Below are 27,885 nucleotides of genomic sequence, written 5' to 3' on the forward strand. Positions count from 1 at the left end.
AGACATGCCCCGCAAAAAACATTTCAGCAAAATTTGCTTTCCAAAAGCCCATTGTCGCTCCTTCTCTTCTGAGCCCTCTAGTGCACCCACAAAGCACTTTACCTCCACATATGAGGCATTTCCTTACTTGAGGGAAATTGGGTTACATATTTTGGGGGCTTTTCTCCTTTTACCCCTTGTTAAAATAAAAAATATGGGTCTACAAGAACATGTGTAAAAAATGAAGATTTTCACCTCCACTTTGCTGCTATTCCTGTGAAACAACTAAAGGGTTAACAAACTTTCTGAATGGCATTTTTGAAAAATTTGAAAATTGCTGCTATACTTTGAAGCACTCTTATGTCTTCAAAATGTAAAAACATGTCAAATTTATGATGACAACATAAAGTAGACATATTGTATATGTGAATCAATATATCATTTATTTGGTATGTCTATTTTCCCAACAAGCAATGAGCGTCGAAGTTATAAAAATGCAAATTTTTTTAATTTTTCATGACATTTTGGAATTTTTCACCAATAAATGATGCAAGTATCGACAAAAATTTACCACTAACATAAAGTAGGATATGTCACAAAAACAATCTCTGAATCAAATTAATAAGTACAAGCATCCCAGAGTTATTAATGTTTAAAGTGACAGTGGTCAGAATTGCAAAAAATGCTCTGGTCCTTAGGGTCAAAATGGGCTCGGTCCCCAAGGGGTTAAAATCAGCTAATGGTTTATTGGATTATTTGTATTTTTTATTTTCAAAATGTTTTTATTTTTTTAATTCTTTAATTTCTTTATTTTTATATTTTTTATTTTATTTACATATATTTTTTTATTTTTTGGTTTTTAGCTTCTAATGCACTATAATCTTATTAGTCTATTTTTCATTGATTTAACTCTATATCTTGATCTTGTTTGATCCTCCTTCTGGACATTGTTTATACACCCAATCACTCTCACCACCCGGTAGGCATGTCACTCACTGACATATGTTTTGGCGTCCGTGAGCTCCATGACTACGGAATCATGCGACGAATTACGGTCATGTGACATAACTGGACCGGAACTCGGTGCTCTCAGCGAGAACGCCAAGAACGGCGTCCCATGTTACCATCTCTATGAAGCGTCCCACAGGTATCTCCATTTGTAATACGTTATCAATTATGATTGTCAGCTGCTGTTATTTATATATTATTAGATGTACAATGGTATTTTCAAGCTTGTTTTTAACCCCTTCAGGACCAAGCCCATTTTGGCCTTAAGGACCAGAGCGTTTTTTGCACATCTGACCACTGTCACTTTAAACATTAATAACACTGGAATGCTTTTAGTTATCATTCTGATTCCGAGATTGTTTTTTCGTGACATATTCTACTTTAACATAGTGGTAACATTTTGTGGTAACTTGCATCCTTTCCTTGTGAAAAATCCTAAAATTTGATGAAAAATTTGAAAATTTAGCATTTTTCTAACTTTGAAGCTCTCTGCTTGTAAGGAAAATGGATATTACAAATAAAAAATTTTTTTATTCACATATACAATATGTCTACTTTATGTTTGCATCATAAAAGTGACGAGTTTTTACTTTTGGAAGACACCAGAGGGCTTCAAAGTTCAGCAGAAATTTTCCAATTTTTCACAAAATTTTCAAACTCACTATTTTTCAGGGACCAGTTCAGGTTTGAAGTGGATTTGAAGGGTCTTCATATTAGAAATACCCCACAAAGACGCCATTATAAAAACTGCACCCCCCAAAGTATTCAAAATGACATTTAGTCATCATTTTAACCCTTTAGGTGTTTCACAGGAATAGAAGCAAAGTGAAGGAGAAAATTCACAATCTTCATTTTTTACACTCGCATTTTCTTGTAGACCAAATTTTTGCATTTTTACAAGGGGTAAAAGGAGAAAATGTATACTTATATTTGTAGCCCAATTTCTCTCGAGTAAGCACATACCTCATATGTCTATGTAAAGTGTTCGGCGGGCGCAGTAGAGGGCTCAGGGAAAGAGCGACAAGGGGATTTTGGAGAGTACGTTTTTCTGAAATGGTTTTTGGGGGGCATGTTGCATTTAGGAAGCCCCTATGGTGCCAGAACAGCAACAAACCCTCACATGGCATACCATTTTGGAAACTAGACCCCTTGAGGAACATAACAACGAATAAAGTGAGCCTTAATACCCCACAGGTGTTTCACGACTTTGGCATATGTAAAAAAAAAAAATTTTTTTTCACTAAAATGTGTGTTTCCCCCCAAATTTCACATTTTTCCAAGGGTTAATAGCAGGAAATACTCCCCAATATTTGTAACCCCTTCTCTTCTGAGTATGGAGGTACCCCATAAGTTGACCTGAAGTACACTACGGGCGAACTACAATGCTCAGAAGAGAAGGAGTCATATTTGGCTTTTTGAGAGCAAATTTTGCTCAGGGGGCATGTCGCATTTAGGAAGCCCCTATGGTGCCAGAACAGCAAAATAAAAACACATGGCATACTATTTTGGAAACTAGACCCCTTGAGGAACGTAATAAGGAATAAAGTGAGCCTTATTACCCCACAGGTGTTTCACGACTTTTGCATATGTAAAAAAATATATATTTGTTTTCACTAAAATGTGTTTCCCCCCAAATTTCACATTTTTCCAAGGGTTAATAGCAGAAAATACCCCCCAAAATTTGTAACCCCATCTCTTCTGAGTATGGAGGTACCCCATAAGTTGACCTGAAGTGCACTATGGGCGAACTACAATGCTCAGAAGAGAAGGAGTCAGATTTGGCTTTTTGAGAGCAAATTTTGCTCGGGGAGCATGTCGCATTTAGGAAGCCCCTATGGTGCCAGGACAGCAAAAAAAAAACACATGGCATACCATTTTGGAAACTAGACCCCTTGAGGAACGTAACAAGGGGTACAGTGAGCATTTGCCCCCCACTGGTGTCTGACAGATCTTTGGAACAGTGGGCTGTACAAGTTTTCATTTTCACGGACCACTGTTCCAAAGATCAGTCAGACACCTGTGGGGGGTAAATTCTCACTGCACCCCTCATTACATTCCGTGAGGGGTGTCGTTTCCGAAATAGGGTCACATGTGGGGTTTTGTTTTTTTTGCATTTGTCAAAACCGCTGTAACTATCAGCCACCCCTGTGCAAATCACCTCAAATGTACATGGTGCGCTCTCCCTTCTGGGCCTTGTTGTGCGCCCCCAGAGCACTTTGCGCCCACATATGGAGTATCTCCGTAGTCGGGAGAAATTGCGTTACAAATTTTGGGGGGCTTTTTTCCCTTTTACCTCTTGTGAAAATGTAAAGTATAGGGCAACATCAGCATGTTAGTGTAAAAAATGTAAATTTTTACACTAACATTCTGGTGTAGACCCCAACATTTCCTTTTCATGAAGGGTTAAAGAAGAAAATACCCCCCAAACCTTGTAACGCAATTTCTCCCGAGTACGGCGATACCCCATATGTGACCCTTAACTGTTGCCTTGAAATACGACAGGGCTCCAAAGTGAGAGCGCCATGTGCATTTGAGGCCTAAATTAGGGATTTGCATAGGGGTGGACATAGGGGTATTCTATGCCAGTGATTCCCAAACAGGGTGCCTCCAGCTGTTGCAAAACTCCCAGCATGCGTGGACAGTCAACGGCTGTCCGGCAATACTGGGAGTTGTTGTTTTTCAACAGCTGGAGGCTCTGCTTTGGAAACAGTGGTGTACCGGATGTTCTTATTGGGGGAGGGGGGCTGTGTAGGGGTATGTGTATATGTTGTTTTTTTATCTTTTTTTTTATTTTGTGTAGGTGTAGTGTAGTGTTTTTAGGGTACAGTCACATGGTCGGGGGATTACAGCGAGTTTCCCAGCGCAAAATTTGCTGCATCTCAAACTTGCAGCGAGAAACCCACTGTAAAAGCCTCGCCCATGTGAATGTACCCTGTACATTCACAGGGGTGGGGGGTGCACCAGCTGTTGCAAAACCACAACTCCCAGCATGCATGGTCTGTTAGTGCATGCTGGGAGTTATAGTTTTGCAACAGCTGGAAGCACACAGGTTAGGAAACACTGAGTTAGAAACAGACAATGTTTCCCAACCAGTGTGTCTCCAGTTGTTGCAAAACTACAACTCCCAGCATGCCCAGACAGCTGAAGGGCATGCTGGGAGTTGTAGTTCGGCAACATCTGAAGGGCCAGATGTTGCTGAACTAAAACTCCCAGCATGCCTGGACAGTCAGTGCATACTGGGAGTTGCAGTTTTGCAACAGCTGGAAGAGCATAGATTGGAGACCATTATACAATGGTCTCCAAACTGGGGCCCTCCAGATGTTGCAAAACTACAACTCCCAGCATGCATGGTCTGTTAGTGCATGCTGGGAGTTATAGTTTTGCAACAGCTGGAGGCACACAGGTTAGGAAACACTGAGTTAGAAACAATGTTTCCCAACCAGTGTGTCTCCAGTTGTTGCAAAACTACAACTCCCAGCATGCCCAGACAGCTGAAGGGCATGCTGGGAGTTGTAGTTTGGCAATATCTGAAGGGCCAGATGTTGCTGAACTAAAACTCCCAGCATGCCTGGACAGTCAGTGCATGCTGGGAGTTGTAGTTTTGCAACAGCTGGAAGAGCACAGATTGGAGACCATTATACAATGGTCTCCAAACTGGGGCCCTCCAGATGTTGCAAAACTACAACTCCCAGCATGCCCAGACAGCCAAAGGCTGTCTAGGCATGCTGGGAGTTGTAGTTTTCAGACTCCTAGAAGCAGCAGTGAAGTTCTTCACTGCTGCTTCTGAGGACCATATACTCACCTGCCGGTCCCGTCGCTGCTCGTCCACGTGGCCGGTCCCGCGCTGCTCCTCGGTCCCGCCGCTGGATCTGGTAAGGCTGCCGGTCCACACGTGTTCCCCCACCTATGCCGTGAGTCCCCGCAGCCATCGTCCCCCGTTCTGCCCGACTTCCAGGGGCGGGCAGTGCGGGGGATCTGAACTTTCACCCTAGATCACTGTGATTGGTCCACAGGGATCGCTGACCAGGACCATGAATGGATGGTGCTGGGGGTGAAGCAGAAGTTGTCCCCTGCTGGAAACAGCGGGACTTCTGCCAGTTAACCCGTGCGATGCTGCGCATCACCAGGTTAACTGAATGTCATTTATAAACGCCGGGATGCGCGATCGCACTGCACAACCCGGCGTTTATATATGCCATTCTGCGGGAAGGGGTTAACCCACGTGGCACTTTACTATATGCACCTTATGTAAAAATTATGGTATACACACATTATTGATTGCACAGATTTTAATGTGATTTTTGAATACAGTTTTTTGCACTTAGTTTGAAGATTGTTTGTAATTATATTATAATTAATTATACACATGTATATGGGTATTTATACCCCCTCCTTGAATTGTATCACTAAGCTTGAAAATGGTCCTATAGTAGGACAGAAACGTTGCTGCTATTTGAGCTGAATAAATCCACAATTTTTTTTATTTTTTGCACATAATCCAGGAGTGCTGCGCTTTTTCTACATATATACTACGAGGACTGTGGTTGAGTCTGGGGCGCTGGCACCCACTACAAAATTGGCTAAGTAGTGCTGCAATTTCTCTTTTTTATATATAGATAGATATAGAGCACATGTGTGTGTGTGGGGGGGGGAGCATTTCATTCTTGAACCCAGGCAGCACAATGTCTTAAGCCAGCCCTGGCTACGCATGGCAGGCGCAGGCAGCACATCTGGGTCAGGGGGCTGACCGGGGCACTGCAATTCCGACATTCCAAAAAAAAAAATGGGTGCCGGACCTACGACGTCATAGGCCGAGCAGCATAAGCATCCATCTTCTGTGGAGGCTTGCCCCGCCACATTTAAAATATTATTGTGGCTGCCTTAGGTGCCGCCAGCAATCATTAGGTCTGCCCAATCCGGAGATGGCACATCTGCTTATAATAGCTCAGCTATTATAGAAAGATTTGCCTATAACTTTCAGTAAAATCTGTCTATAATAGTGAGCTATTATAAGCAGATATGCCATTCAGGAGCATGAAAAAGCTAGGTGATAAATTGTCACCTAGCTTTTCTGTGTTCCTTAGTGCCATTTCTGCTTATATGAGTTTAACTTTTATGGACAGATTTGCCCATAATTTAGGCAGGTGTCCTTATAGGCTATAAGCTGCAATGGCATTTAGGAGCACAGAAAAGCTAGGTGATAATTTCTCACCTAGCTTTTTCATGCTCCTGATTGGCATATCTGCTTATAATAGATCTGCTATTAGACAGATGTGCCTATAAGCAGGTACGCAATTCAGGAACACGGAAAAGCTAGATGACAATTTCTCACTTAGCTTTTTCATGCTCCTGAATGTTTTATATGCTTATATCAGCTCAGCTATTATAAACAGATATTGCCATTCAGGAGCATGAAAAAGCTAGGTGTTAAGAGCTTTGCCTCGTTTCTGAATGACATATCTTCTTATAGCTGTTCTACTTTATGTGGTGCTGGATAATTACTGCGCCTTAAATGTTTCCCTACCAATTCTGCAGAAACAATATACGTCTTCTGGAAGGAATCCTCACAGCGGTCTGAACTATATGGAATAGAAGATAAAAGAGGACGAGACTGATGAGAGAACATATTGCCTGTGAGTCCCACAAAGATATGACATTCTGTAACTGCAACTTTTTGCGTAGCTCTGCTCCCCAGCCACCCGGCCGCATCTACCTCCCTCCCACTAGCTGGTGCACCTACAACTCCCAGCATGTCCTCACTGTAAGTTGCTACAGTAGTTGCTACAGCTAGGGGGCGGTAGATGCGGGGAGCAGAACTGGCCGGCTTACATAAATATAAAAAATACAGCAATGTAATTTCGTATTTCCCGCCAGAACGATCATCAGGGCTCCGGGAGGGAAATATGAAATTACAGTGACGTACTTTCATATTTCTGTGAACCGTCCGGCTCTCCTACCCAGCCACCCACCCGCATCAACCTCCTGCCCACTAGCTGGTTCAACTACAACTCCCAGCATGCCCTTACAGTGAGCACATGCTGGGAGTTGTAGTTGCAACTGCTAGGTGACTTGAGGCGGGTGTGAGGGTTCAAAATTGAGCTTCGCTTGTGAAGGCAGAAATCCTTGCCCCAGCCCTGTTGACAGCCTGTGTACCTCTCTTTACGAAAATCCCATACAGGCCTTCAAGCAGCAATATGCCTGTGACTGAAGTTGCTTATGGGCTCGCAAGACTACCAGGGAGCAAAGAGAATCAGAGCTGGGATGTTGGACGTTAATGGGCTATCAATTACGCGGTTACAGCCTCAGCTGCAGTAAATACCCATGAATCAGTATGCCCAGGGACTACTTACATGTCATTTGCATACAGCGGCTTACAACTTTTAACCCCTTAAGGACCAATGCAAATAAACCTGTACGCCCCTGAAAGACCAGGCCTGTTTTTTCAATTCGGGGATGCCTGTCTTTATTAGAGAATAACTCTGGTAACGTTTTGCCAATCACGATAATTCTGACATTGTTTTTTTGTCACAAGTTGTCCTTCATGTGCATAGTAAAAGTAAGTCGATATCATTTGTAGTTTTTTTTTACAATGCAAAAAATCATGAAATTTTTACAAAATTGCTATTTTAACACTAATTGGTTGCATATATTTACACTTACTGACCAAATAGTTCATGAAACTTATACTTTCAGATGTCTTCTTTATTTTGACGTCATTTTTTAGTTTTTAATTAACATTTTAAATTAGTTAGAACCCTAGCAATTTAACTTGAAATTTTGAAAATTTTGAAAGTTTGAAAAGTAAATTTTTTTTATGTGCTATGCAAGGTTTGCAGAAATTAAAAGGTAGTAGAACATAGGAACACCCCCCAAATGACCCCATTTTAAAAACTAGACCCCTCAAGGTATTCGCTAGGGGGTACAGTGAGTATTTTAACACCATAGTTTTTTGGCAGGAATTATTACAAAGTCAGTGTTAAAAATTCGAAAATTGCAATTTTTCACAAATGCATCATTTGGGGGGCATATTTTTCGAGTCATCACTTTTGATATTGAAAGAAATGCACCCTATATTTTATTTAGCTGCTTGTCCCATGTTCGGAAATACCCCCGCTTTGGCCATATATGGTTCCTTGGCCGCGTGGTAGGACTCAGAAGGAGAGGAGCGCCATTTGGCTTTCAGGGCAGAACAGTACCCCCACCCCCACAAGTGACCCCATTTATATACCGCACCCCTACAAGTTATTGGCTGGTCGGCTGGCAGTATAACGCGTCTGTCTGTGACAGTTAAGGCTCCTGATGGATATATCCGCCATGTTGTGGGAATAAGCACCCGCTCATGGCGAATATATCCATCGCTGCTGCGGCTGGGTAGCTCAGTGTGTCCACTCATGACTGCTGGCGGAAAATCCGCCGCTATGATTGGACGCACAAAGCTACCCAGCCGCAGCACCGAGCTCATTACCGTGACTGCTGCATAATGTGTAGGATCACGTGGCGGACATCCGCAGCATATTACATGCTGCGGATGTCCGCCAATGCGATCCTACACATTATGCTTTTTTTTTTATTAGATTCATTTAATAAATGTATATTTAATATATTTTTTTTTACACTTTTATTACATTTTTATTTATTTTTACACTTTTATTTTATTTATTTATTTATTTTTACACTTTTTATTGCTTTGGAATACTTAGTATTCCTAAGCATTGCAGTTATATGCTGTCTGCCAGTTTTCACTAGCAGGCAGCATATTTCACTGGCAGGCAATACCCAGGGCAGACCTGGGGGTCTTTGTAGGACCCCCGGCAGCCCAGGTATGCAGCAGCACCCCACGATCGCGATGCGGGGTGCTGCAGGAGAGACAGGAGGAGCCCCCTCCCTCTGTCAGAACTCCTTACAGCGCGCGGTCACTTCTGACCGCGGCTGTAGGGGTTAAACTGTCGGGAGTGAAGTGAACTTCACTCCCGGCAGTGCGGCCACACACAGCACCCCGCGATCGCGCTGCGGGGTGCTGCAGAGGAGACAAAGGGAGCCCCCTCCCTCTGTCAGAACTCCTTACAGCCGCGGTCACTTCTGACCGCGGCTGTAAGGGTTAAACTGCCGGGAGTGAAGTGAACTTCACTCCCGGCAGTGCGGCAGGTCCCGGCCAGCCGCGGACACACACAGCACCCCGCGATCGCGATGCGGGGTGCTGCAGGAGTGACAGAGGGAGCTCCCTCCCTCTGTCATAACACTTACAGCCCGCGGTCACTTCCGACCGCGGCTGTAAGGGTTAAAACTGCCGGGACCGAAGTTTACTTCGGTCCTGGCAGTGCAGCAGTGTCCCGGCTGTGTGATACAGCCGAGTCCCTGCCGCGATCTCGTGGGTGCACTGGGCAGCACCCACGAGAAGAATGGACGAGTATAGACGTCCAGGTGCCGGAACGGCCGCCAACCTGGACGTCTATACTCGTCCTTGGTCGTTATCGGGTTAAACTTATTTTATGCAGTATTGCTGCCGGCCTATAAGACATCAGGTTAGGTAAACAATCTGATTTCAAAAATATATATCGTGTGGCCAACAGTTAGATAGGTACAATGGTGCCAGGTTCTATGTAATCATATTATTAGTATTTATGAGTTTGGACAAGACCAATACTGTTAGGATATACACAGGAGACTAAGTATCCTGTTTGAAAACCCCAATTAATATTAGATGATGGTTTTAGCTGTATGACTGAATCGCTGAATGCACATTTTTTTTATGTTATCCTTATTTGGTCTTTGAAGGTTAGCCAGGTTTAGTGGTAGAGTTGGAGTGTTTGATCTCCATGAATGAGTAATGTCTCCTCTGCATAGTCTTAGGGCATCTGTGGTTACTTCTTTTTTTTTTTTTGTATTAAAGAATTTTCCTTTAAAACATATTTTTTGACAGTAAAGTAAAGTATATGTAGGTAGAACAATAAACAAAGGTCGTTACATATTGACAAGACCAAGTTAGTTACAATATGTTAGTCCTCATAGATCCAGCTATTGAGATGTTGGAAAGTCCAGATTATTTCCAGATCGGCTCCATGAGTATCCGTGGAGGAGCCCCTGGACAGAAACAATAGGCAGGAAAAGAAGCTGTTTTCTAGCAAATAACGAAGTCAGGATTCTATGACAGAAGTGTTCTTAGTGAAGACTAGTAATACGTCTAAACTTTCTCTGAATCCGGATCCACAACACCTTGGTATATGGTCGGTAATCCAGACATACACATAAAATAATATATATAAAAGAATAAGAGGCAAAAAGTTGGTAGGTGGTTACTTCTTCTAAGTAGTCCTCAGAGAGTCTTTCATAGACATTTCTTACTATATATCTCTTTTCTCTTTTTTCTCCTTTAGCCTATGTATTAGAACAGTGTGCCTTTACTGAAGCTTGTGATCTTCCCAGATTATGGTTATGTCTGATAACAACTAGCTTTGTACGAGCCTCCATTGCATCTATCCCATAGCCAATCTAAACTGTGAAAGTTCTGTAAAGATCCTGTATGGCAGTTATGGACGAGATAAGGAAGGTCTTTCATGAGTTGACTGTTGGTTACAATCTCTTAAAGTTTTTGATAAGGTGGGGTTTCCTTATTAAGCCATAATAATTTATTTTCATCACTTTCTGGAGAAATGAGTTTGTGGCTTCGCTTTTTGTACAAATTTCCTTCAAAAGTATGTTCATTGACAATATGATGTAGTTGAGAGAGCCATTTTTCTTCCAGTAATTTCATATCATCATTGCAGCTTTTGACTCACCACCAGAAATGAAGAATAATTTTGTCAATCCAGGGAGCTGGCTTTAACTACATTTTTCTTAAAATATTTTGCATAATGCCAAATATTTAATTGGTGATTAACTTCGGGATAATCTTCTCCAATTTTTTTTTCATATGCCTACATGTCTGTCTGACGCAAACGTTTTTTTATATCCAATCAATTTTCCCTTTAGACGTTCCATGCATAACTGGAACTAACATTTTTCCATAGAAACCAAAGAGGTGCATTGTGACCGCTGGACTACCTCAAAATCTATGATCCTCTCAGTTACATTGTCCGTCATGGTATAAATGCAGTATTTTACACTGTGACCTGTCACACTGCCCATCTCTGTGAATGCACAATGGTTGGCTATGGGCTGAACTTAAGTGTTCTGACTTTAGTTTTTTCCAGACTAAATCAATAGAAGGGAATAAAAAATGATGTCTGATTTGCGCAACTATGTGCCGTTACTCAAACATAGGAAAAATCACGAACAAAAGATATGGTTATGCTAATCTTAGAATGTTGTACTAAGAGCACAACATCTAATGAAGCGTAGAGCCCAATCCAGTGGTCGAATAACCGGGGAGCAGCCAGGAGATGTCCCATGCCGGAGAGAACCTCAGGTCGGTGGAGCGTAGCTTGGAGAGATCCCACGATTGCAGGTATAGAAATATCCTCCTAATGGCGCTCACTCGTGATAATCGTATTCTTCATAAAAAAACTACATCAATGGGAAATGACCGATGCGGACAATTGAAATAATAAATGAAAAGGGTTTAATCGATAACAGCGCTAGGACTACACGTTTCAAGGGGTGGGACCCTCTCTACTTCAGGTCCAATAATCTTTTTGAAAGTTTTGACAAGATACGGACATAATGGTGAATGCTGGCATTTACTTTCAGCATCAAATTATCAAAGACTGATTCAAATAGGAGGAATTTTCGGTCTTCTACCATTTCCCTTTATGTGATTTCAGGCATTGGAGGTGAAATGTTAATATTGTCATCATACATAAATTGAGCTATCCTGGAAACAACAGATTCTTCAAAGGATAAACAGGAATATAATCTTCATCCTGTGGATCATTGTCATTTGGCTATCCCACTAAACAATTCTTCAGGTGCTTTTTCAATCCCACAGCAAATTGCTTTATTCAGGTTTACTTGTTTTTGTGAAAAGAACATTTCCTTTCTTGTTTTATAGAACACTGGAGTTGAATGGTTCGGTTCAGAAATGCGACTTACAACTCCCAAGTATTTAGAAGGCCACTCTGAAAGCCTGTTGCAACTCACAAAAAAAGTTGGAATTTTTTATATATTTTTTTATTTCAATGTTCGCAAAAGCTATTTCTTCATGTTTTACTGTAACTTCCATATTTTGAGAGAACATCAGCAATCATGTTGCACCTTCCAAAAAAGGGAAACTTTTTCTTTTAATGCAACTTTTCAATATTGACCAAAGCTTTTTCTTTTACTATTTCGTGAGACAGTCAACAATATTATTGTAACTCCCAAAAATGGAGAATTTTTTTAACACTTGGAAAAAGTCAGTCTTCCATACCTCCTTGTGCATTTTATCATCGGCAGGCATCTGATAGCAAACAGGAACACTTTGTGCACCTTTTTAGTGTTAAAAAGCATACCAAATCTCCTAATGCAGTGTGTTTTTAAACAAGCTGGTAGTTACCCTGGGTTACCGCTTGTAACCGTAACTACTTGAATACATTCCTAGGTGACCTAGCAGTGTTATACAGGGCTTTAGAGCTCTTAGGCAGTGTTATACACGGTTTTGTGGCTTACTTAATTAATTGCCAGTTCACAGAGAACTTGGTCGGCGGCAAGCCAAACTTTTCATAAGTTTGCTCAACTTTACTCTTTGATGTCAAGACATTTTTCTTATACCTGTGCACATCAGATATTCTTTTCAACCAGACCTATACACAATACTAGAATGCTTGCCTTTCTGAAAAATATACACTAGATGGCACTACTGTATTTTTTTAAGCATAAGTATAGTGTAACATATATGTATTTATAAATTGATAGGATAGTGAGTTGCGATAAAATATTTTTTATATAAATTTTCAGCCAATTTTTTCTGTAAACTTATACTGTATAGTTATATTAAAACTTATAGTGAAAATGATCCTAATTTGTTTAGGATAAAGGAATTTGTAGGTTTGTGGCATGTGGAATTATAAAAAAACAAAAAAAAAAATGTTTCCAGCAGGAAGGATATTGATAAGGATATTGTATTCAAGTTATTCAAATATATATATTTAATTTAAGCAAAGTAATCTTGAGAATGTATATAGCTGGCAAACATTTATTTCAATACTGTTTGCTTCTCTGCTATACCGAGTGACACTAAACAAGACAAAATGTTAAATCATTTCAAGGTAGCCTAGGCAAATTGTAATAATGTAAACTGAACTTACTGTATTCCATGTACACCCGATATCCACAACGGGTTAAATAGCCATAATTCTTTACATTTTTATCTACACACCCATGTGAGGGCTTGTTATTTGCAGGACCAATTGTACTTTGTATTGACACCTTTCATTTTTCCATAACATATACTAGAAACAAAAAAAAAATAATAATTTGTGATGTGAAATTGAAAAAGAAATGCAATTTAGCAAATTTGTTTCTCTTTTACTCTGCTAAGGTTTTATCTTCATACTTTAGATTGGACCGAATACAGCAATATCAAATTTGTATCCTTTCCATCGTGTTTTACTAATTAAAAAAAATTCTAAACGCATTTTTTTTGCCATAATCTGTTGTTTTTATTGGTACAATTGTGGTATTGACTGGACTTTTCGATCGCTTTTTACTTCATTTTTTCTGGGATGAGATGTGATTTAAAAAAAGCAATTCTGAAGTTTCGTGTTTTTTACATTTACACCATTTACTCTACAGGATAAATATTTTTATATTTTAATAGTTTAGGCAATTATGCATGCGGTGATACCAAATATGTTTATTTTTATTATGTTTACATGTTTTTTTATATGGAAAATGGGAATATGGAAGGGGTTAATGTATGTTTTGTTTTCAAACATTTTTTTTTTTTTTTACACTTTATTAATCCCCTTAGGGGACTTTTAGGAGGAATCATTATATCACTCATACAGATCAATGCAGTTCTATAGAACTACATTGATCTGGTTAATCTGTGCTCTTTTGGTAGATCCTGCTGCAGATAGGCTTTATCAATTACAGAGCCCCAGCCAGCAGAGGAGGAGAGGTAAGCCCTCTGGCTACTACAGTGGGGATCAAAAGTTTGGGCACCCCAGGTAAAAATTTGTATTAATGTGCATAAAGAAGCCAAGGAAAAATGGAAAAACCTCCAAAAGGCATCAAATTACAGATTAGACATTCTTATAATATGTCAACAAAAGTTAGATTTTATTTCCATTATAAACACTTTCAAAATAACAGAAAACAAAAAAATGGTGTCTGCAAAAGTTTGGGATCCCTGCAGAGTTAATATCTTGTACTGCCCATTCTTCCTTACAAAAGTCTTCCAGTTCTTTGAGATTTCAGGGCTGTCTGTCATGCACTGCTCTTTTAAGGTCTATCCATAGATTTTCAATTATGTTGAGGTCAAGAGATTGTGAAGGCCATGGCAAAACCTTCAGTTTACGCCTCTTGATGCAATCCCCCGTGGATTTTGCGGTGTTTTTAGGATCATTATCCATTTGTAGAAGCCATCCTCTCTTTAAATTCAGCTATTTCACAGATGGCATCAAGTTAGCATCCAAAATTTGCTGAAATTTTATTGAATCAATTTTTCCTTCTACTCGTGAGATGTTCCCTGTGCCAATGGCTGCAATACAACTCCAAAGCATGATTGATCCACCCCCATGCTTAACAGTTGAACAGAGGTTCTTTTCATTAAATTCTGTTCCCCTTCTTCTCCAAATGTACCCTTGCTCATTCCGGCCAAAAAGTTCAATTTTAACCTTATCGGTCCACAGGACTTGTTTCCAAAATACACCAGGCTCGTCTATATGTTCATTTGCAAAGTTCAAACGCTGATTTTTGTGATGAGGACGTAGAAGAGGTTTTCTTCTGATGACTCTTCAATGAAGATCATATTTGTACAAGTATCTCTTTATAGTGGAATAGTGTACCACAACTACAGTGTCTACCAGATCTTTCTGGAGGGATTGTGCAGTCAAACGTGGGTTTTGAATTGTTCTTCTCAATTACCTGTGAGCTGTTCTGTCTGATATTTTTCTTGGTCTTCCAGATCTTGCTTTAACTTCCCCTGTTCCTGATGACTGCCATTTCTTAATTACATTCCGAACAGAGGATATTGACATCTGAAAATGTTCTGCTATCTTCTTATAGCCTCCTCCAGCTTTGTGAGCGTCAACTATTTTCAGTTTCAGATTTCTAGACAACTGCTTAGAAGAACCCATGGTGCTGATTGTTGGGACAAGGTCAGATGAGTCTGGGCATATAAAACCTTTGAAATTGACATCACCTGGTCTTCCAAGATGATGGTTGAGAACAATCCATGACACTGGCAGGTCTCAGCTTTGCAAAGGGAGCAGTGCATGCTACAAATTCTGCAGGGTATCCAAACTTTTGCAGACGCCCTTTTTTTGTTTTCTGTTATTTTGAAAGTGTAAACGATGGAAAAAAAATCTAACTTTTGTTGACATATTATAAGAATGTCTAATCTGTAATTTGATGCATTTTGGAGATCTTTCCATCTTTCCTTGGCTTCTTTATGCACAATAATACAAATTTTTACCAGTGGTGCCCAAACTGTTGATTCCCACTGTAACATATGGATCTCCACCCCACGGTTGTGCTTCAGGGGATGATCCACCCCACTAAAACAAGGAATGGTTTAAAAGTCCTGTTAGATGCCACTGTTATCTTTGACAGTGGCGTTCTAGAGGGTTTATAGCCGACTGCAGCATGCTCACTATTAGCAGAGGCCCCAAGCTTCTGAAATCACATGTGGGTTGCCAGGTATGGAGCGGGCTTGAGTCAGGAGACACCCTTAGCGGTACCTTGACGGACTAGATCTGTCATGTGTCGCCAAAGCGTTAAAAGTACAACTAATTTAAGGGTTCTAAATAGAGAGTAAACAGTGACTGTAGACCAGCATGTTTGCAGTATAAAATATTTGCACATTAGTGTGATTTAGTTTTGTTGACCAGGGCAGTGCAATATCCGCACTAATGTTAATCCCTTAAGGACGAGGTCATTTTGGCCTTAAGGACCGAGCCATTTTTTTTTTGCAAATGTGACCTGTGTCACTTTATGCATTAATAACTCTGGGATGCTTGTAGGTATACTGCTTCTGAGATAGTTTTTTGTGACATACTCTATGTTGGTAGTAAGTTTTCGTCATTATTTGCATCATTTCTATTGGAAAAATTCCATAATTTCATGAAAAATTGGAAAATTTAGCATTTTTTGAACTTTACAACTCTCTGCTTGTAAGGAAAATGGATATGCCAAATAAATTATATATTGATTCACATATTAAATATGTCTACTTTATGTTGGCATCATAAAGTTGACATGTTTTTACTTCTTGAAGTCATTAGAGGGTTTCAAAGTTTAGCAACAATTTTCAAGATTTTCAAGAAAATTTCAAAATCTGAAGTTTTCAGGGACCAGTTCAGTTTTGAAGAAATGGCCTTTAAGTTATAAATCCCCCATAAATTAACACATTATGAAAACTTTACACCTCAAAGTATTCAACATGACATTCATTAAGTTTGTTAACCCTTTAGGTGTTTCACAGGAATAGCTGCAAAGTGGAGGAGAAATCTCAAAATCTAAATTTTTAACTCTAACATGTTATTGTAGCCCCGTTTATTTTTATTTTTCAAGGGGTAACAAAAGAAATGCAAAATTTGTAACCCAATTTCTCTCGAGTAAGGAAATACCCCATATGAGCATGTAAAATGCTCTGCTGGTGAACTACAGGTCGCAGAAGGGAAGGAGCAAAATTTGGCTTTTGGAGAGAGAATTTTGCTGAAATGGTTTTTGGGGGCATGTCGCAGTTAGGAAGCCCCCATGGTGCCAGAACAGTGGGAACCCCCAACTACACCCCTCAAGGAATGTAACAAGGTGTACAGTTAGCCTTAACTCCCCACAGGTGTTTCACAACAATTCATAAAAATTTTGGTTTAAATGAAAATTGTGGGGTTTTTTTTAAACTAAATTGCTGGTGTTATCCCAAATTTAGCATTTTTACAAGGGGTAATAGGAGAAAAATCACTCCAAAATTTGTAGCCCCATTTCTCTCGAGTAAGGAAATACCCCATATAAGGATGTAAAATTCTCTGCTGGCAAACTACAGGTCTCAGAAGGGAAGGAGCAAAATTTGGCCTTTGGAGAGAGAATTTTGCTGAAATGGTTTTTGGGGGGTCGCATTTAGGAAGCCCCCATGGTGCCAGAACAGTGGGAACCTCACACTTTACACTCCATTTTGGAAACTACACCCCATATAGACTCCATTTAGGGGTGTAGCAAGCTCAGGTGTTTGAGGAAAGTTTGTAGAACTAAGCAGTGAAAATTAAATTTCAAATTTCGATGCATAGTTTACAATTTTGGCGCCAATTTTTTTCACTTTCACAAAAATATGAAACTACACATACCAAGGTATTCATCTAGGGGTATAATGAGAATTATTTTTAGTTTTGTTAAGGGTTTAACAAGGTGGTGAAAATATGAAACTACACCGGCCAAAGTATTCATCTAGGGGTATAATGAGAATTACTTTTAGTTTTTTTTAGGGGTTTAGCAAGATTCTGAAAATAAAAAACTACATTGGCCAAAGTATTCATTTAGGGGTATAATAGTAATTTTTAGTTATGTTTAGGAATTAGATTTTTGGAAGTAAAATGTAATGGAGAAAAAGGGGAAATTACTGAATTGCTCACTAATAAGTAATAATGTAATTCCAAGGGTGTGTTTAGGGTTATTCAAAGTAATTGTAAAAATAATTAAAGGGGACAAATTCAGATATCAAAAGACGTGTGATCAATTTTGAAACAGTCTTGAATGCACAGACCGGGCTTGTGGGGACGTGTCTCACAGTAGTGTGTGGTGTTTTTTCTAATGCCACGTTTGTAGCATACCCGACACCTATTCTGTAGCCTACTCCCCGATTCTCTAAGGGGAACTACCCCAGGAAACTGTTGCCATGGTACTCTCCGATCCTGTGGTGCTGCTTCCCTCCCCTTCCTGATCCCCAAACAGAAAGGCCTTTATAACATTTTCCTGAAATTGCAGGAATGTCCCTGTCTTTGCTGCACGTTTGTACAGCACAAGGAGATGTAGTGCCAATTTCTTATACAAGGCCCTTGTTTTGCGAAGGTCAGTGTACAGCTGCAAGACCTGATCAGACAGACCCCCCCCCCCCCTCCCATGAACTTATTATAGTCCTGGATACACACATGTTTAGGGGCTCTATCTGTGTTACCACGGACTTGGACAGGGGTGGATCCGTCTGGGTGTATGGTGGTTAGTACAAGTACATCACGCTTGTCCCCGTACTTGACAAGCATCATGTTATCCTTGTACACCGCAATGCTTTCCCCCTTCTTCAATTTTTGCATACAACATTTTTGGGAAGATGTCATGGTACCAGAGGCCATAGTACCCTTGGCAAACTGGCATTGAAGTAATGGGACACTAGTATACAAATTGTCAAGGTAGATATTATACCCTTGATCTAGCAGGGGGTGAACTAGATCCCATACTATTTTTCCCGTTGTTTTTAGTACAGGGGGACACTCTGGGGGCTATATTGTTTAGTCTTTTCCCTCATAGACTCTAAATTTGTGCATGTAGCCTGTTGCGCTCTCGCACAATTTATAAAGTTTTACCCCATACTTGGCCTGTTTGTTAGACAGGTATTGCCTAAAGTGCAATCTTCCCTTGAAGTGCACAAGAGACTCGTCCACAGCAATTTCTTTTTCAGGGGTGTACACTTCAGAAAATTATCGGTTTAAGTAGTTGAAAAGGGGCCGAATTTCATATATGCAATCAAGGGCAGTTTTCGTTATTAGCATAATGTAAGAATTTGTGGAGGACTTCAAACTGAGCCCTTGGCATGACAGCATGGTACAGTGGAGTATGGTAAATCATATCATTAGTCCAATAAGAGCGAATTGTGGGCTTTTTAATTATGCCCGTATTTAGCGAAAGGACGAAAAACATTTTTAACTCCAGTGGACTGGTTAATGTCCACTGGTAAAGCCTGGCATGATATACCTGTGGATGGGCCACAATAAATTGCTCAGCATACCTATTGGCTTCCTCCACTATCATGCTAATCAACTCTTCTGAAAAGAAGATCTGAAAAAATGCTTCTTTTAACCCCGTGGTGTTAACACGAATACCTGCAGTGGCCACAAATTCAGGCAAATGGGGTATAAAGCTAGAAGCCGGTGTCCCGCTGCCTCCCCGGAGCGCTCACGGCGTGTCTCTGCATGCAGCGCTGCTTCCTCCCGGCGCGCGCGGCCCCGCTCCCTAGGGAGCGCGCACGCCGGCTTGCTGAAATTTAAAGGGGCCAGTGCACCACTAATTGGTGCCTGGCCCAATCATTGCAGAACATATATATATATCCACTTCCCCTTCCTGCCCTTGCCGGATCTTGTTGCCTTGTGCCAGTGAAAGCGTTCCCATGTGTCCTTTGCCTGTGTATCCAGACCCTTGCCGTTGCCCTTGACTACGAACCGTTGCCGCCTGCCCTGAACTTCTGCTACGTCTGACCTTGCCTTTTGCCTAGTCCTTGTGTACCGCGCCTGACTCAGCAGTCAGTGAGGTTGAGTCGCTATTGGGTGGAACGACCTGGGGGTTACCTGCCACAGCAAGTCCATCCCGCTTTGCGGCGGGCTCTGGTGAAAACCAGTAACCCCTTAGATTCCGTTCCCCTGGTACGGCCCACGCCATCACTTCACTTACATAGAGGATCCACTACCTGTGTCATCCCTGCATACCATTCCGGATCCTGATAGCCGGAGCCCACTCAGAGATGGTACTAGGACCTTGGTCCGCACTGGTACTAGGACCTGGCTCAGTACTATGCCTGGGACGGTGGCGAGGAGGTTCCTCATCAGAATCGGTAGTGGACCAGGAAGAAGAAGAGGGCAACTCTTTGCTGTCTGAACCTGAGGAAGATGCCAAGAAGACATATGCCTCCTCAGTGTTGTGTGTGCAACACCTTGACATATTTTCAGAAGGCACTTTTAGTTTAGAAAAAACAGTGGCGAAGTGTCTCTGATGTACCAACACTAGTACTATATATTTTTTTGTAAGATGTAACTGCGCTACAAACAACAGAACATTGGCAAACTGTCACCACTGTCCTGAACAGATCCCTAGAACTAAGCTGGCGGTGAGACCAGTATAGAAAAAAAAACTAGCAAACTGTCACTACTATCACAAATCAGTGAAAAATCACTACCACTGTAATAGGCGCTGACAGTAATTTTTATTATTTGTTCTTTACTGTCCCTGTTATGGTCAGTGACAGACTTCGATTTCTTCGCTATAGCCTGTTCACTATCACAGGCTACAGCAGCTGGTGAATGAATGAATGAATTAATGAATGAATAGGAAGAAGTGCTTCACTGCAGCCTCACTACAGCACTAGGAATGGATGGAGGACACCAGCAGGGGTAAGGAGCACCACAGCTCTCTTTTATAACTTTTTCTTTAGCCTTTATAAAAGCTTTTATAAACTGTATCTTCTTTCTTCAGCTACACTAACTCTGGCTACACAGGCTACATCAGCTGTAATGGAATTAATGAATGTGAAGAAGTGCTTCACTGCAGCCTTGCTACAGCACTAGGGATGGAGGGATGGATCGGTGTAGGGAGGGATGGATGGAGGACAGCAGCAGGGGAAGGGGCACCACAGCTCTTTTTCTTTAACTTTTTCTTTAGCTTTTATAAAAGCTTTTATACATTATATCTTCTTTCTTCTGCTACACTAACTCCGGCATTACTGTAACAAAGAAGCTGAGACACTGTGATTGGTCCACAGGGACCAATCACAGAGCTCTCTGACCATGACCAATCTCAGATGTTCCTGGGATGTCAGGCAGAACTTGTCCCCTGCCGGTGACAGAACTGAATGACTTATATAAACGTCAGGATGCGCGAACTAGCTGTATAACCTGACGTTTATATAAGTTAACCCTATGGGCGCAGTTGTAATCCATTGTTTGTTTTTATTTTTTTTACAGATTAATATCACTTGAGACTAGTAGAGAGGTTCCTTACAAGTGTCAGGTAACATAAAATATTACATTTAACTCACTTTTAGAAGACAATGTCAGACACCATTTCTTTATTGTGTTAAAAGAGTACTGCAGCCATAGACAACTGATCCCCTATCCATAGGACCCATCATGATCTCCCATACAGGGCCCTGGAACTTCCTCGCCTCTGCTCAGCTAATGTTTGTGTCATTGACCTGATTAAGAGTTCGACAGACATGCTCCTTCCATTCAGCTGTCATGTCTGTATTGGTCTGTGTTCATACACAGCTATTGTATTGCTGTGTTGTGAACAATTTTAGTTTTCCAGGGAAGAGTTAATTTCTCTGGCTATTTTAGCCCAGGCTTCTGTTAGCCAATAGCCTTTTGGGTGTGACTATTTAATGTCAGCCCAGGCTAGTCTCCTGAGCTGGTTATTACAGAGACTTCGTGATATCTAGCTGCTAGCATACTGCCATACGGTTAATGGAGGCTGGGTCAAACACTTTGTTTGTGCTTTTAATCTACTATATCAGTTGCTGCATGCACTTTGTATTTCTGGTTTTAGTCATGTTGTGCAATGCTCTTAGTAGATTTTAAGCTGTGTTAGTTTAGTCGGTTTTAGGATTTTTTTTTATCCTTTCTGTTATGTGTCTGTTCACACTGTTTGCTCTTATATCCGTGAAGTTCTGTGTTTTTATATTTCTGTTTTCCTACTGGGCCAGCATCCTGACCACACTGCGGTAGACTGGTAGTTTATTTGGATTTATTATGAATGGCTATTCCATAGTGGAGTGGAGTGTCCAGTTTGTGTGTCCAGTGTGAACAGTGTCCTATATCTGGCATCCCTGTTTCTGGTCCATGGAGACTTGGAGTCTTCTGGATGTTCCTGAGAGATTGCAGTTTCCTGTCTTGTGTTCTGTGTGAACAGTGTTCTATGTTACCCGTTCAGTTTTAGTGTTTTGGCTCTCAGTTCTTCTGCTATCCCCTGCATCTCCTGTATTCTGCAGTAAACTCATATCATGCTTAGTCTTGTTCATTTTAGCATGTCTGCAGTAAATCTGATTTCCGGTTTATGAACTGTTTGCTAATTCACTATATTCTGCCTTGTTAGCGATATATCCCTGTTTTCTGGTCCATAGACTTGGATTATGCTATATTCCGGTCTGTTGACTTTTATCCATTTCCCTCTCTAGTGTTTTGAATTTTATGTTTATTAGTTCTTTTATTCTGATTTGGTACATGTCTACTTGTCTATGGTGACCTCTGTTCATTACCACAGAGCTATATAGTCCTCTGTTCACGGCCACTGTTGCCCCCCCCCCCCCCCCCCCGGTTCATATCTAATGATCTAGTGTCCTCTGTTCATGTCTGCTTATGGGGTCCTCTGTGGTGCTCACTGATCTGTCTCCTCTGAACTTATATATCATAGTTGTATGTTCCTGTTGTCTCTGGTTGGTGACCGACTATTTATTAGTGTGTTTTTAATTAGTATCATTGACTGACGAAGTCTCTTTTTAAATTTTACAATGGAGAAAACATAACCTTTATTGTCTTATTAAAAATGAGTCATAACCAACTAATGACCTAACAACACAAATAGTGACTTTTGCAATAACGACAAAAAAATTGTAAATGTCTAGGGAGGGTCATGGACTGCGGAGCAATAGATAGACAAATGGAAAATATATAGGGTACAGTCGGGAGGGTATACTTAAAGAGGGTAACCCATATAGATGATTTCTGATAAGTTCTATTTTAATGAGTGCCTTAAGCCTTTGAAGATGGAAAAACAAGGGATAAGTGCATACTCAAAAAAGATAACCCCTCCCTTTGTCCCTGCCTTTTGAGGGACCCACCTCCTTAACAGGGTGGCCTCAACCACGGTGCCGTTCCCTAACTTGACTAAGTGAGGGAGAAAAATAACAAAAAAATAAGGCAAATAAAATAATAGGCAAATGCTCGGCGGTCCGTAACCGCCCAGGCACCACAAGTGAATAACAAAGATTGTGAAAGCACTGGTGTAAGTCCAGCAACCCAGTGCTTGACTAAAATGGGTTCCAAAATGACATTGTCCAAAGCGTTTCAACCGTCTGATCTCTACGGTTTCATCAGGGAACCAATCACACCTATTACCAGTCAATGCAAAGAAGGGGGAAGGTAACCCTTACAGCAACCTAACCAGCTATGAAATATGAAGCAGGTTATGACAAGCAAAAATAAATATATCCCAAAATTAGACTGCAGTACAACAATGAAAAAAAACTGATGGTATTAATAGCCGCAACAAATAATCATATAGTATAAGTTGTTATATTTAGAGTAGCAGGATGTTGTTATAAACACATAGGTACCAATAATAGCCACACCACCTTAGCAATATAGTTTTAGTCCGGAAGGTATGATGTTGCCTGCCAGATTACCGCATACATCGGTTAGAAACTTAGTATATCCACAGAGTAGTCAAAAATATGTGCGCACTAACCTGGGACAGATAACCACAAGGCAAACACAATGATAATGTGACCATCAGGGACCATCGCACTGATACATTTTCAAAATACACACAAGCAATGGTATGAGATATTAGCAACAAGTAATTGACCCAGTGTGGGCTATGATGAGGGGTCTACAGCAGTTGAAAATGATCAAAGGTGGTGGAAGAGTGTGTAATGGCACACTCCCTCCTTCTACTCATCTATCGCCATTGTCATTCATGACCATCCCGGCATAGATCACAGATGCTTGGTGATAGACGCCTCTGTGTGGAAGCCCACAACTACAAATGTCCCCGCTCTACAGCCTGATTAAATATCCCGCTGTGTGGACAGGACTTCCGGTCCAGACATGCACGCTGGTTATGGCGTGCGTGTCAACTGCCGGAAGTTTACCTAAACCTATTTGCGCATGCGCAAGTTATCGCACATATTTGCTGTTATTAGAATGGCATCGGGATTTTTGCGCATGGGGGGGAATGCGTGTTACAGTGCTTTCCAGCTGCCGGATATAGTGCCGCCAGGATGCAAGGTACTTTATTCCTCATAAAGTTAATAACTGCAACAATTTTTAAATAAAATGCCAATATGGGATATTGAATTTGAGAGTATATGTGCTGGTTGTGCAGACTATTGGAAATTCAATGTAAATCGCACTGGTGATAAATTATTAGACCGTAAGGCAATAATTTCAAAATGTACAGCTAGATGTATGTATGCAAAAACGCATGATAATTCTGATGATGAATTAGTAAACCATAAAACTATAATCACAGATTGTGCAGCTGGATATATGTATGTATATATATATATATATATATATATATATATATATATATATAATGATATCATGCAATATATAGCTAGTAATCATGGCCATTTTGTATCCACTATATAATAATAACCGCAGATACCCAAATAAATACAGCTTGCTAGATGGTTCGAAATAACGGTATTGTATGACCCAATTATGTGTTGGATGTAGTATGACAATGGGGGCTATGACTATTAGACCTATTGGCCATCTGGGTTCATATTGGTTTTAAATAATTGCCAAAGGACAGTCAGATGAATGATGTGAACGATAGACAGTCGTTAAGGCCCCTAGGAGTCAGGGTGCCCAAACGATAAATCCATTGCGTCTCTTTTTGAATTAGGTGTAAAACTTCGCCTGGAACATGACTTGTGTCGGGTTTTCAGTGTGTACCTGTCTCATTTGGATAGCCAGTAGTTTTTCATGTTGATATTTTATATCCCCCAAGTGTTCCAATATGCAGCGACGGAACTCTCTTTTTGTTTTTCCAACATATTTTAACCCACAGGGGCAAGTACACAAATAGATCAAATTGGATGTTTTGCAATTGGCAAAATGATGACACCAAAATATTTTCTCTTCCTTTAGACCTACAAACTGTTTGGAAACATATATGAAATCACATGCCGTACAAGACCGGCAACGGTATGTGCTCTTGATTTTTTGGGGAAACCACGAGGGGGCCCCAGGGAGCGCAGAGAAGTGACTATTGACTAGACGGTCTCCCAAATTTCTTCCCCGTCTATAGGTGATTGCGGGGCGGTCTCCTACTAGTTCTGCCACAAACGTGTCCGTTGTTAATATGGGCCAAAATGTGAAAATATCTCTTATCTGGGTGGCGGCCGTATCGTAGGTCCCTATAATCCCCAATTTTTCATTAGATTTATTTTTAATTTGTGGTGTAAGTAAAGAGGAGCGGTCCCGTCTAATTGCCACATTGTAAGCTTGTCTCAGGATTGTGTCTGGGTAACCCCTATCCTTAAACCTGCCCCTCAGTTTTTGGGCTTCTCTGCGGCAACTGTTGGTATCAGAGCAGTTCCTCTTTATCCTTAGATATTGTGCTTTAGGGATACCACGTCTTAGGGGTTCTGGGTGATGGCTCTCCCATTGAAGTAAGCTGTTCCCTGCAGTCAATTTATAGTAAACGCATGAGGTAATATGTCCGGTCTTTTCTCTACTCAATGTAACATCAAGGAAACAAATGGCATCATATTGTATCTCATAGGTGAATTTTAGACAAAGTTGATTTACATTAAGAGCATTAACAAAGTGCTCAAAAGCCGTTTTTTGTCCTGTCCAAATGATGATGACTAGTATGTGTAGCTCACCTGAGATAAAGATATAAGTACTTGAGGTTAACTGTGTTGCCTTCACCCAAAAAGGCCTATAGCTGAAAAGTGTATGTGATATAAATATTTTATGCTACTGAAGAAAATGTCAGAGACATTGAAATGCATCTAGCCTATTATATATACTATATACGCTATTGCACAACAACCCCCAGACTGCCAAAATTACCTTATGACACTCGTCATTCGCAACTGCTGGATACCCCCGCTTTGGAGACCACTGCAGCATGCGCGCACATAGTGCCGCGTTCACACACGTGGAACGCCTTCTCCGACCCAGCTCCAATTCACCTCCACAGCCCCGGCTTACCTGCGTGAGTCCCGGTCAATACTGCTACAGGCCGGACATCTGCCGTGCCAGCCCGGGACCCTCAGACTGCCGGAGAACCGCTCACCCTCCACACAGATGGGCAGAACACAAGACGCAGTCGTCCCCAGCACAGGACCCAGCCGCGACAGCCGTACCAGCACGGGCAGAAGTATATCCTGCGGAGAGTGAGTGGTGCTGTGCACCGACCATCAATACAAGTGCTACAGTAACACAGCGCTGTTTAAGACATTTTGCTACCTGGTACTAACTAGCACACTAGTGAATTGTATCTAAAACTGTACCACCAATGAACTGAATACAAAGTATACAAAAAGTATACTAATACATAAACTGTATCACCTACAGATATAGTACAATATAAAGACTGGTGAACCACAATACTAGGGGATCAAGTGCAATGGACAAACTGATACTTCTTGACAAATTGTGACACAAATTGTGATACTTTTGTGTTACTTTTGAGCATTTTATTACCTTATTGCTTTTATTGCTAATATTTTATTTATTTTTTATCATATCCCATTCATACTAAGTTATACTGCCGTTCACCCCACGCAAGGGCCCTGCTGAAGGTGACGACATATATTACCTTAATTAATTAATAAATTGTTTATATACATTTCATCTCTTATCTCCTATCTATTCTTTATCTATAGTACTTTAGAGGACTGATTAATATAAATATTATACAGTGACCCCCCGACCTACGATGGCCCCGACATATGATCAAATCGACATACAATGGCCTCTCAGAGGCCATCGCATGTCGATGTCAGCATCGACATACGATGCTTTTTTAGTGCTATCTGGCAGCGCAAAATGCTTAAGCTGCTGCCGGATAGATGCTTAATGTTCCCCGTGTGGTGCGGTAAGTTTTACTTACCCCTCCACGATGCTCCGGGGTGCCCTCCGGGTCCAGCGCTGGTCCTCCGGTGTCTTCTCGGCCCTCTCCGGTGACGTCAATACGTTGCTGCGCACGCCATCCAATAGGGCCCAGTAAGGCCTTGCGGAAGACAGCAGAGGATCAGAGAAGACAGTGGAGGACCGGAGAAGACCAGGAGAGCCCAGCAGAGGACCGGAGATGACCAGGAGAGCCCAGCGGAGGCCCGGGGTCACCATCGGGAGCAGCGGGGACACAGCCGCTCCCACAGTGAGTACAGCTTCCTATACTTTACATTGCACAAATCCCTCAACATACAATGGATTTGACAAACGATGGCTCGTTTGGATTGAATTACCATCGTATGTTGAGGGACCACTGTATTTATATCACATACAAATGATGATGACGTCATCAATGTATCGTCCCCAAAAGGAGATACAATCATGATATAAAGACAACTCCTCATTAAACACTACAGACTCCTCCCACCAACCCAGGTAAAGGTTGACATAAGATGGTGCTGCTGGACTGACCATGGCAGTCCCCCTTAGTTGGTGGAAGGTCCGTGTGTAAAACAGGAAATCATTTCTTGTAAAAATTCGAGAAGCTGTAGCACAAATTCATGATGATGTTGGAAATGCATACTTTGACTCCTGAGGAAGGATCGGACAGCCTCCATCCCCTTGTCATGTGGGATGGAGCTGTACAGCGCTTCCACATCTATTGAACAGAGCCATGATGTCTCGTCCAACACGATGTCCTCCAGTTTCAACAGTAAGTCGGTGGTATCTCGAATATATGAAGGCAAAGCTAGGACAAAGGGACGTAGTATCTGGTCTAAATAAACACCTGAGTTTTGTGTCAAGTTGTTTATTCCAGACACGATCGGATAGCATTTGAGTGGTGATAATCCTTTTGTGAATTTAAGGCAATCCATAGAATGTTGCTGGTTGGGTGTGGAGGAAATAAAAAGTTGAATTCTTTCTCGTCTAT

General features: G+C 41.2%; 1 protein-coding gene across 3 annotated transcripts in view; it reads left to right on the forward strand.

The window, feature by feature from the left end:
• LOC130273499 (uncharacterized) overlaps positions 1–27,885 on the forward strand; it is a 183,176-nt gene that overhangs the window by 101,376 nt on the left and 53,915 nt on the right. The window contains exons 3-5 of one of the 3 annotated variants that reach the window (XR_008844008.1): positions 5,490–5,571; positions 6,523–6,620; positions 10,362–10,571. Coding sequence is in view for 1 of the 3 variants with exons in the window: in XM_056520450.1 (XP_056376425.1) it covers positions 6,602–6,620 (19 nt within the window). In the remaining 2 variants the exon portion in view is untranslated. Of the gene's footprint in view, positions 1–5,489; positions 5,572–6,522; positions 6,621–7,165; positions 7,347–10,361; positions 10,572–27,885 lie in introns of those variants that run through there. The other 2 variants (XR_008844009.1, XM_056520450.1) reach the window with 2 other exon arrangements.

This window comes from Hyla sarda, chromosome 5, assembly GCF_029499605.1.
Source record: "Hyla sarda isolate aHylSar1 chromosome 5, aHylSar1.hap1, whole genome shotgun sequence".
Lineage (NCBI taxonomy): Eukaryota > Metazoa > Chordata > Amphibia > Anura > Hylidae > Hyla > Hyla sarda.